The 11727-nt window shown below is 45.6% G+C and overlaps 1 protein-coding gene across 1 annotated transcript in view; it reads right to left on the reverse strand.

The window, feature by feature from the left end:
- The window catches only part of LOC126526148 (fatty acid synthase-like), a 132856-nt gene extending 122815 nt beyond the window's left edge, over nucleotides 1–10041 (reverse strand). The window contains exons 1-3 of the mRNA XM_055067997.2: nucleotides 9726–10041; nucleotides 7783–7983; nucleotides 3133–3255 (exon numbers count right to left, since the gene is read on the reverse strand). Coding sequence (XP_054923972.2) covers nucleotides 3133–3255; nucleotides 7783–7983; nucleotides 9726–10041 — 640 coding nt within the window. The remainder of the gene's footprint in view (nucleotides 1–3132; nucleotides 3256–7782; nucleotides 7984–9725) is intronic.
- Nucleotides 10042–11727: the final 1686 nt, after the last annotated feature.

The following is an 11727-nucleotide window of genomic DNA, read 5'->3' on the forward strand; positions in this document are numbered from 1 at the left end:
CTTAGAGGAAACCTTGGATGGTTCCTCAGCTGAATCCTGCGGAGGCGTTAATGGCCTTTGGATAAAACTAGAAGAGTCTATAATGCATTGCGAAAATAATTTCATACCTACAAAATTCAAGACAACTGAGCGGAAAACACTGTGGATCACGCGGAGCATAATACACCTAAAACGAAAACTAAAAAGACGTCGAAGAAAAAGGATAAATTCTGCGGAGATAATAGAGCTCACACGCAAATTGAAATTAGAAATAAAAGCTGCAAAAGACGATTTCTTTTCAAATAAGTTAACAAATTTCATAAGGAATCAACCGCAAAAATGTTGGCGCTACTTGTCCAAGCCAGAAGGCGTGAGCAGTAAAATAGAAGTTGCAGGTTGTAGCAAATATGCGCATTGTAGCAAATACATTCAACACCTATTTCCAATCCGTTTTCACGCGCTGGCCAATCTCGAGTGCGCCCGTGACAGCCGCTGACAGCCGGATGGGCGGAGTTGTGGTAAGAGAGCCGGCTATTTTAAACTTGCTTTTGGAAATAGACACCAAGAAGGCGCCGGGGCCCGACAATATATCAAATATATTTTTGAAACGATATGCGCAGCAGCTGTCTCCCTTTTTGCAGATTACATTTTCTGCATCGCTGAGTACAGCCTCTCTTCCCAAGGATTGGCTATGTGCCAAAGTATTCGCCATTCATAAAGAAGGCAATAAATTACACGCGGTAACATATAGACCAATATCACTAACAAGTTGGTGCTGCAAATTGATGGAACACATAGCAAGTAAAGCCGTAACGACATACTTAGAAGAAAATAACGTATTATATCCTAAACAACACGGTTTTAGAAAAGGCTTGTCAACTATAACACAATTATTAGAAATAACACATGACTTCGCATCAATAATTAACTCCAAATTCCAAGCTGATGCTATTTTTATTGATTTTTCGAAGGCTCATGATCGCGTCGTGCACTGTAAACAAATCGAGAAAAAGTCTATCGGAATTGAACCCAATGTAGTAGAATGGATAGCAGCCTATCTGTCAAACCGAACTCAATATGTTACCATAAATAATTATGACTCGGACCAACTCTAAGTTTATCCAGGGGTACCACAGGGGTCTGTATTGAGGCCATTATTATTTCTCATATACGTTAGCGACATCGCTGATTGTGCAGAAAATGGAGTAAAATTGTGGCTCTTCGACGATGACTTCGTAATTTATAGAAGCGTGCAAGGAATCGAGTACCAGCTTAGACTAAATGCTACACTAAGCAATATAGCCCGCTGGTCTGACATGTGGGGAATGGAAATTAATCTTAAGAAAACACAGTATATTACCATAACTCATAAAAAGTCAATCTTTAGGTTCAATTATACATTAATGGGCAACGATTTAATACAAACTGACACAGTAAAATATTTAGGCATAACCTTTACGAGCGCGTTAAAATGGAATACCCATATTGATAATACATGTACGACGGCCTTCCGAAGACTCGGTTTTTGCGAAGAAAATTAACTGCAGCACCATCCTATGTGAAACTAACAGCATATAAAACTTTCGTAAGGCCAATTCTTGAGTATGGTAGCGTAGTGTGGAACCCGCACCAGAAAGGTCTCTCACAGAAATTAGAAAGTATTCAAAATAAAGCGTTGCGATTTATATACCATAAGTATTCTCGACACGAAAGCGTAAGTGCTTTTAGAAGCCAGGCAGCACTGCCTACCCTTGTTTGTCGGCGTCGTGTGGCTGTCCTAAAATTTCTTTTTATGCTATGTAATGCGAACATTAATATAGATAAGCGAGATTACGTGCAGCCACCACACGGACACTCCAATAAAACCTGTCATAATAAACACATCAGGCAGTATCCGACACAGTGCGACACGTTTAGATATTCATATTTCCCATGGGTAATCGAAATCTGGAATTATTTCCCAAAGGAGATTGTGGAATCAGATTCCGTGGATGGCTTTGTCGCAAAATTGGAGCCATATTTTGGTTGCTCATGAAAGTATTTGAGTGCGTAGTTTAAAGTCAATGCCTTGTTTGGGTGATTGAACACTAGTGCACATGTGATTGCATACTGCCTTATGATTTCAAATGTAAATATTGCAATGTGCTGAATAGTGGTGTTTTATAGATCCACGATAACTACAAGAATCGTATACGACTAATATTGCAATTGTTTTGAGCACCTTTTGTTATTCCTTGATTCATGAGAAACAAAGAAATTGTCTTGTGTTGAATACCAGTGCTGTTGTATGGCAGTTTTCTCTTGCTTTTTATATTTTTTTTTTTCCTGTTTTTTCCATGCTCATGTGCATTTTACAATCCACTTCCTGTTTGGGCCTGTGCAAAGGCCTACTGTATTGTTAAATAAAATAAATAAATAATAAAAAAGAAAAGAAATGCAGGCAAGACAGATGATAATCATTGTTTTGTGTCAAATGTACACTCCAAAGGGTGTAACCTTTTCTTAGAGTGCACAGATCTCAATTCACAAGCCTACCCAGTTGAGCTGCGTCGCAGCAGGCTAACAATTGCTTGAGAGAGGTGCCAAACATCATTATTAGTTATGCCCTGCATAACCACCATACGTTGTCGCAATCCACGTAATCGTCAGCATAATGTCGACGTCCGCAGACAACTAGGTAACGTACTAGCGCGGGTGATGTAGGTGAAATATGCCTGCACACTTATGCGAAAGCTGTTAGCACTTCTGCGCACATATTTGTATTTACGGTAACGAAGATTAATTCGTAACGGATTCTCCAGGAATAAAACGTTGCGCATAAACGTGAAGTCAACACTTGTCTTCGACGGCTTACGTACAGCACGGTGTGCAACCTAAACGGGGGGGAAATGGTGCGGTAAATATATCCGTTATCGGTAGACATCCGCGTAAACGCTTTGCGCGTGCAAGTGGAGGCGCTAATCTGCAGCAGAAATCGCTGACTCACTTCGCCCGAACAGATCGCGCAGTGATAGTCTCTCAAGTTTAATGGCGAAATCTGCATTAAGATAGCGAAAGGCGAGTTTCTCTATCAGCTCTGAGCGCACGTTTCTCACCAGCGGCCGTCGGCGAATCCAACCCAATGCGAAGATAAGATAGCGCAAACCTGCTCACCTTCTTCCTTGAAACCATCTGCGTTCGTGTTGACGTTGACGACCTTTGCGTACACGCGTCGGGCGTCAGAAAAGCGTTGAAGAAAGAACGCGCCGACACTCTCACTTCGAACGTAGCCAACGCCTGCAATCAAAAATACAAGTGCACGTGTGAGCATGCATCGGAGGGAACAACGCTGAATTTTTTAAGGCTATAATTCGCTTGCCTAGTTCACCACGGCGCCATGCCCGTTGGTCGGTCCGCCGGCCGATCAGTATCCCGCACGGTATATATTTTTTTAGATATGGAGTGTGTCCCAGCTAACTGTAGTCAGGGTATAAAAGTTACGCAGAAGGCGCGTAGCTGGACAGAACAAAGGTAATGTTGCTTGCCGTCGCTCGGAGAGGCTCAAAATGTTTTCTAATTCCACATGATTAGATCACGACTTAACCAATTAGTCAATTAGCATAGTATAGTACAGTTAGAAGAAAAGTGTCAATGAGAAAATTGTAGAGCGACATGAAAAACTCGCGATACAGCTTTCTGTAGCTCAGTACGTGCTACATAAAAGTGTTTTTCCGACCATGAGAGGAGACCGCAAACGCCGACAAAATGGCCGCGCCACTGCTTGCTGGAGGCACCTTGCGTGTATTCGAGGGCTTCTTTCAAGCTCGGAAAAACACTTTTATGTAGCACGGATCGAGGAACTGAAAGCTGTATCGGGAGTTTTTTATGTTGCTCTGAAGCTTTCTCTTGGGCACTTTCCATCTGACTCTATTACTTGAGAAGATGATTATTTAATTAAGACTATATATCAATATTGGTGGAATTGGATTATATATATATATTTGTGTGTGTGTGTGTGTGTGTGTCTGTGCGCGAATAACTATCTTTGTCATCATCACAATAGATATTTCCACGACATGAATTCTACTTGTCTTAGCCTAGACAATCGTCTCTAAAGGATTCTTGCAAAATGATTGTGTGGAGAACTTCGTGACAGTTTAGCTGGAAACATTATGAGTTTCGCTAAAAAAGATGGCTGAATAACTCGGCCTACCGCCCGTGTATTCTGTTATCTTCCTCAATCTCACAGGAGATTTTAATGCTCACCATCCGCTTTGGGGGAGCCTGAAGATGGACTCCAGGGGAAGGCGAATAGCATCCTTTGCCACACAGCACGACCTTTACTGCCTCAACGATGGTAGTCCGACATATTTACGTGGGCCTACCTACAGCAGCTGCCTAGACTTGACCCTGGTTTCTCGGCTTCTTGAAAGAAACGTGCAATGGTTTACAGACATCGAAACACATGGAAGCGACCATATTCCGACGTACCTGAAGATCAAGGGACTATCGAAATGCTCCTCCATGACGCTCCGGCGAATTGACTGGTCGGCGTTTCGGTCGCACATGGAGGGAGTATGTCAGCAAGGGAACCATTAAAGTCCGGAACACGAAATTCAAAAAGCCATGCAAGAGTCTACGCGTAGTTTCCAGCCTTTCCCGAAATATGCGGAATTTGAAGCAGAACTGCAGCGACTACGAGCAATTCGCCGGCGGGCTGAAAGAAGATACAGGAGAACTAAATCCATCCATGATCTCCGAGAGGCAAGGTGGATGCAAAAGAAGATTCAACGTCGCATCGATGCGCTACAATCTCAAAGATGGAAACGTTTCTGTGAGTCGTTGGATCCACGTCAGCGATTATCTCAGATATGGAGAACCGTGCGTGGGCTTCGCGTACCACCACAACAGCGTGTCCCTTTCAAAGCCCTCGCTTTGCACCAAGGTCGCAGCGAAATTGACATTGCTGAAGAATTTTGCTCAAGACTTTCCAGCTTGCAGTTCCAACGCGCAATTACACCATGTGCTACTCCTGTGCCACGGGATTCCCGCATGGATGTAATTTTTTCGCTGGAGGAGCTTGAAGCGGCACTGGCGACTTGCAGGCGCTCTTCGTCACCTGGCCCGGACGGGGTTACCTATGCGGCGCTCGCCAATCTTGGGCAGAAAGCACGACTCATGCTACTAAACCATTATAACGAGTCTTGGCGCAACGGTTTGGTTCCACGTGACTGGAAGTGCAGCCGCCTGGTTCCACTTCTCAAACCTGGTAAATCACCGTTAAACTTGTCATCGTACCGCCCCATCGCTCTGGCCAGCTGCATAGGGAAAATAATGGAACGAATGATTTTGACGCGCTTGGAATGGTACCTGGAAAATTACAACGTGTACCCAGATGCTCTGTCTGGCTTCCGGCGAGGGCGCTCATCCATAGATAATGTCATCGATTTGGTTACGTTTGTTCAGCATCAAAAACGCCGGAAACGACTCACTGCTGCATTATTCCTAGACATAAAAGGCGCCTATGATAACATAGCACATTATGCCATTATAAATGCTCTTATTGAAGCCGGAATCGGTGGCCGCACTTTTCAGTGGCTGTGCAGTTATTTGACCGACAGGCATTTCTTCGTGATGACCGAGGATGGCGCCACGACTCAACACCAAACGTGCCGTGGAGTACCGCAAGGCGGAGTGTTGAGCCCGACGCTATTCAACCTAGTGCTCGTTGGCCTAGTCCGATGCTTGCCCAACACAGTTCAGGTATCAATATATGCCGACGATATCTGCATTTGGGCGTCTGCCGTAACACGACTGCAGGTACGAGCACGGCTACAAAAGGCAGCTACGATAACATCTCTGTACTTGCGAAAACAGAACTTAGAGCTGTCTTCAGAGAAATGCTGCCTTATTACATTCACTCGGAAGGAAATGCAGCGATACAGTGTAAAGGTCAATGGGCAAGCAGTAGCAAATGCACGGAAACACCGCTTTTTAGGGGTAATTATTGACCGAGACCTATCATGGAGCCCGCATGTTTCATACCTGAAGAAGAGATTATTGACAATAATACATCTCCTCAAATTTCTCGGCGGAAAGTCATGGGGCACTTCGGTGCGGTCAATGCTGCAGCTGTATAACGCCTTGTTCCTCGGTTTCGCAAGATACAGCCTCCCTGTGATTGGGAACACCTGCAAAACAAACCTGCGTGTACTCCAGGGACTACAAGCTCAAGCCCTAAGGACGTGTCTCGGTCTTCCGAGGTGTGCGTCTACAGCGGCAACGATTGTCATAGCTCGAGATCACCCAATATCAACGTACTTGGCAACCGACGCTCTCAGGGCGCATATTCGGCACGTTGCCCGATTACCTTCTCACCATCTTGCCGCTCTACCCACAGAAAGGCCACACACAACTTTCAGTCGTTTAATTGATGCCAATCGTACCTCACTGCCATCGAACTACATGCCTGCAGCAAGACCATCCTTACCTTTATGGTGCCTGCACAGACCTGACATACGCCTCACCATCCCAGGAATCATGAAGAAAGCCAACATGCCATCGTTTGCCCTTAAGCAGGCCACGTTAGAACTTTTACATGAGGTGCACAGTGGCCGCGTACACGTTTACATCGACGGTTCAGTCACATCTGCAAGCGCAGCTGCCGCTGTGGTGATACCAAGAAGATCCGTCAAGATACAGCTAAAGACGTCACATGTATCCTCAACGACAGCTGCTGAACTGGTAGCCCTGCGTGCGGCTCTTCATTTTATTAAGGAGGAACCATCCCACGCATGGTCAATCTTCTGTGATTCCAAGGCAGCCCTACAGAGTGTACTCTCAGCACTGCGCCATGGATCACATGAGCAGCTCGCTGCAGAGATCAGAGAAGTCCACCATCGACTAGTTGACGAAGGACACGATATAATATATCAGTGGTTGCCTAGTCACTGTGGCATACATGGCAATGATCGAGCAGACGCAGCTGCCCGATCTGCCCATGACGGCGTCAACTGCGTTGCCATTCCTCTTTCGAGAGCCGACGCAGCGCAAAAACTTGCCGCACTTGCGCGTGACCTGACATTAGCCCAGTGGAATTCATCCGATTTCACAAGTACACGCCTCCATACTCTGGACCCTAATTTACAGCTCCATATTCCGCCCGAGCTTCCACGACGTGACTGCACCCTTCTTATCCGTCTATGGCTTGGAGTAGCATTTTCAAATGCCTACTCTTTCCTTATCGGAATGGCCAACAGCCCACTGTGTGACTTCTGCGGGTGCAACGAAACGATCGAGCATCTTCTTTGTCAGTGCTCTCGTTTTAACCCACAAAGAACTGTCCTCTCAGCCACCTTAGACAAACTGGACAAGCGCCCAATGACAGAAAGCAAGATCCTTGGAACCTGGCCTACGCGAACATCAGCGCGATCCGCTATGAAGGCGCTGCTGCGATACTTGAAAGACACGGGACTTTCTGACAAATTGTGACAGTACACTGTGTGGCGCAGGACTGTACGGTGACACTGCGTAAGACTAGGAATGCCTTTGCGGGTTGCGTGACAGTGCCCACAGAAATAGTTCGTGTGTACGTGCGTGTGTGTGCTTAGGTTTTTTTTTTTTTTTTTTCCTCTTTTTTTATCCTTCTTTCTTTCTCACCTATTGCATCCCCTTTCCCCTCCCCCAGTACAGGGTAGCCAACCGGAGATCATCTCTGGTTAACCTCCCTGTCTTTCCTTTGCCTTTCTCTCTCTCTCTCTCCTCAATCTTTCGCCAGCATTTATTCTTTTTTCTCACTGCCGTTGTATTTAATATTTGTCTCACCCTTTGAGTCGAAGGGCCTGCACTTGCCGTCTTGTGCCAGGACTCCGAGCATCCTGAAGTTGGTCATGACGTGGGGATCGAGGGTGACGCTTGCTCCTCCCACGATGGCCGCCTCGCAGCGTCCCGCACGAAGTGCCAGCACGGCTTCGTTCAGGGCTACCAGCGTTGACGAGCAGGCTGTGTCGATAGTCATGCTAGGCCCTGCGGCGTAGAAAATTATGAATCAGGGAATTTGTAGGATTTGGAGTCACGATTGTTCTGCAGCGCTATTGGCGGGCATGTTTCACGCAGCTAAGTGCCTTATTTCACCTTGGCCACTGGCCCCTGGCTTGTTTTGCCCCAGTCATGTTCTTACCTCTGGCTAATGCGTGACTATGTAAGCAAAATTTTAACTCGTATGAAGATATCACAGTAGACATCCCCTTTCTGGAAACTGTGGCTTTAGTAACGGCGAATATTAGTGAAGGTTGGGTCACAACTGAAGTTATTCAGTTTTATCAGTTACATTTTAGCCTTCGTTATGTACTTGCAACGCCATAGGCTGGCATCATTTTCTCATGTTTTGTATAGCTGTGCGCTGCCGTACGTTATCGTTGTCGCCTAATTTATCGGTCATTGCCGAAGGACACGCAGTTGTGCTGTTTGGTCAATGATTATGAGCAGAAAGCAGCGCTGATAAGACATGGCGAAAAGAAGTACAGAAACCACCGCGCTGTGGTATCCGTCCTTCTCCTCTTCCTGTCGTTTAGTCCTGCTTTCTGCTCTTAGCCGTCGTTGACCAGAAGTGCGTAAAATGAGAACGTACTAAAATGTATTTTTGACACCAATTCTTTCAAAGTTGAGGCAGTCTAAGGATTGCTGATGAATAGGCAAGACTTATTCATAACCAGATTTCAGGCCACAACTGCAGTATTTATCCTAAGTGAGGCATTTAAAAGAGACGAGGTAATACTGTTGAATAACTATTAAAAAAATGTGTGCTGGACTTCCCTAACTAGAATTATCGTAAATGTGCGAAACTTCGGCTCGTCGGAAGGACTAGCGTTCTGCCGTTTTAGGAACTCCGCTTAAAGCGAGAGGCTTCGACGCTACGCTTTCTCTCTCTATGCTGCTGCGCCACCTTGCTCACCGCATAACGTAGAAGTCCGTAGATAAACTCTCCGTTCGCAAGAAGCGCGCTAATATGTTTGTATTCTTCCAATGCTGGTGAGCATGGAATGTTTTCTAGGAAATACTGACGTTTTCGGTTCCCACCCCCCTCTAGGTGCGTTGCTAAACGTCTAATTTACGGTGACCAGGATAGCGCCGCTGTTATCCCAGATGCAAGACTTCGTTGGGCGTCGCTGGTTTTTCGAAAAATCTACACTGCGTGTAGCGTCATGAACAAGGCGCAGCAAGCTTTCACAGTCTGGCTTATCCCAAGCTCATTTCGTTCAATTCATGCTTGAAGGGAATGTTTCTGGCAGTTAAGATCACGGCAAGGCTACAAGACACAAAGCCTTGCAGCAACAGCACTACTGGGTCGCCTTCATTGTGCCCGAGTGGTTTCTCGTGTGGTGTCATGTGACGAGCTCGCCATTCATGTTCGCAATGATACTCAGCGACTTCGTTGAACTATTTGAAGTGGTGAACTATTCTCGAAGTGTCTGCTATCTACATTTGTTGATCTTAGGCGATATGTCCTCACCATAATAATACAAATCGCGTAACAATGGCCAAACAGGGGAAGGATCAGTCGAGACCCAATGCCTTGATAAGCAAGTTTTTCATCATCAAAGCAAGCCACAGCAAATACCTTCAGGAAACAATTATTTGCACTCCTCTCGTAACAATATTCGGCTGTCTCTCAGTACACTTAACAATGATTGTTTACTGTACACTTAACAATCTTCTGTATTCCAGAGTTTCACACTACAAGGCATTCACGGGCAAGGCCTACATACCCTGTAGGTCGAGCGAGTATGAAATTCGGTTGGAAAACATGCCCCTATGGCATCCCAGTATGACGTAGCCATCCATTTTCGCCGGGTCCATTTTGAACGCCTCGCCTGACTCCGAGGCTGAATTGCCAATGAAGACACCGATCTTGCGCTTCCGCAGCTTCTCCGGGTCGTAGCCAGCGTCCACGATGGCTTCGTACGACGTCTCCAACAACAATCGCAACTGCGGGTCCGTCACGTGTGCCTGCTTCGGGTGCGTGTTGAAGAACTGCGCGTCGAAGCGGGTCAGGTCTCGGATTTTGCCATGCAGTCTTGGCATACCGTTCAACCCTGCGTAATTGAGACAAATTAAGCGCGATGTTGGCTTTGAAAATACCACCCCTTCTTTTGTTCTATTCAATTGCATTTTTCTATAAATACTCAGAATGAATACCACTTCAGCATGCCCCCTCGTTTTGACGATGCTATGTCTAATTCACTACGGCGTTGGATAGCCGCAATCAGGGCATCTTAATGTGGGAGAATGAACCGTGATACCGTTATACGTGCACGTACGTTGTTACAGTTTATTCGCGTGAGTGATCGCAAAGCGTATGCGGCATATCGCAGCTGAAGAAAGCCGAGGTTTTAAGATGTGCCGTTGCAGTATAGTAGTAGGCAACGTACTGCATGATGGCTACCATATGACAATAGTTTAATACAATAATTGAACACCAGTAGACTACTTGAAATCACTATACTAGTGCACAATACTATGACGCGCGTCGTAGTTCTGTATCCTGCGTAATAGAATAATAAGTAAGCACCACTTATTCAACTTATAGAGTGTTCCGTTTAGTGCAAAGCTTCCAATTGGAAAAGCAGCAAAACGGTCTGACATATCCCGGTTAGGAAGTCTACAGCTAAAGATTCCTTACTCAATAATATTATTTATTTTAACGAAAGGTGCTACACATGAGTCAAAGCACATATTGAGGTCCCGCTGCTCAAGGCTCTGTAGAATCCGCCTCTCTGGGAATGCAAGACCAAAAGCAACTTTGGCTGGCTGCGTGTGGTATATGTTATAGTACAATTTATTCATGCATCAACGGAAGCTTCCGCGAAAAAAAAAAGACGAAAGCATGCAAATACATAGTTCTTCACGTCACGCATGAGCGAATGTCGTGCGTAAGCATCGCTGCCTGCGTATCATTCTATACACATTTCTCAGGAGCCTACACCACTCCTTGTTCTCATGATTAGCTGCTGCAACCCTGCGAAGACATTCCGCACTACAATAAACCCCCGCTATGATCTGACCACCGCGCCACATGTATAACCACAGAAAACATCTGTTACCGTAATGCGATGGCTCTGCTGCAGGATATCCTCAGATGATTTAATGGATGATCCATCGCGGTAGCCGCCTCCACACGAAACGTTAAACTTTGGGGAGAAATGTTGTTAAATGGGTAATCATTTATGTGCCTGCCCTACGAGTAAAGTGTCTGTTCGTCAGTATCACCCGTGAGAGGAATCGCTATATATTAATATATAAAACAAAATAAATTCCCAAGGAAGAACGCTGGCGGTCGTGAGTTTCGAACGTAGGACCCCATGCTCAAACACTTGCCTCCTGGGCTAAACACCCAAGCTTGGCGAACGTGAATATATCTTAACCACATGAGTGTGTTGTACCGGCGGTAAGAATCAAATGTCAGAAGAGAGCAGTTTCATGATTGGCTTTCACCACTTGTATAGCCGACTTGGTGTGTTGCAAACATCATAAAAATTCTGATTTTGAGAAAATCTATTGCAAAACGCAACATATCCCCGATTCACCTTTGTGGTCGCCTTCCGTTGGGCGTTCCTTCGCCCAACGAAATGTCACCAGTCTCGGACAGCTCATGCGCTTCACGTCAAGCAACACAGACAGATATGCAGTAAATGACCATATAGCGCTGATAAGGAGTGATGAGTGATGCTGATTCGGCATAGAAGCACTGGCAGGATAACGGTCTCATGC

The sequence above is a fragment of the Dermacentor andersoni genome, chromosome 8 (assembly GCF_023375885.2).
Source record: "Dermacentor andersoni chromosome 8, qqDerAnde1_hic_scaffold, whole genome shotgun sequence".
In the NCBI taxonomy this organism is placed as follows: Eukaryota; Metazoa; Arthropoda; class Arachnida; order Ixodida; family Ixodidae; genus Dermacentor; species Dermacentor andersoni.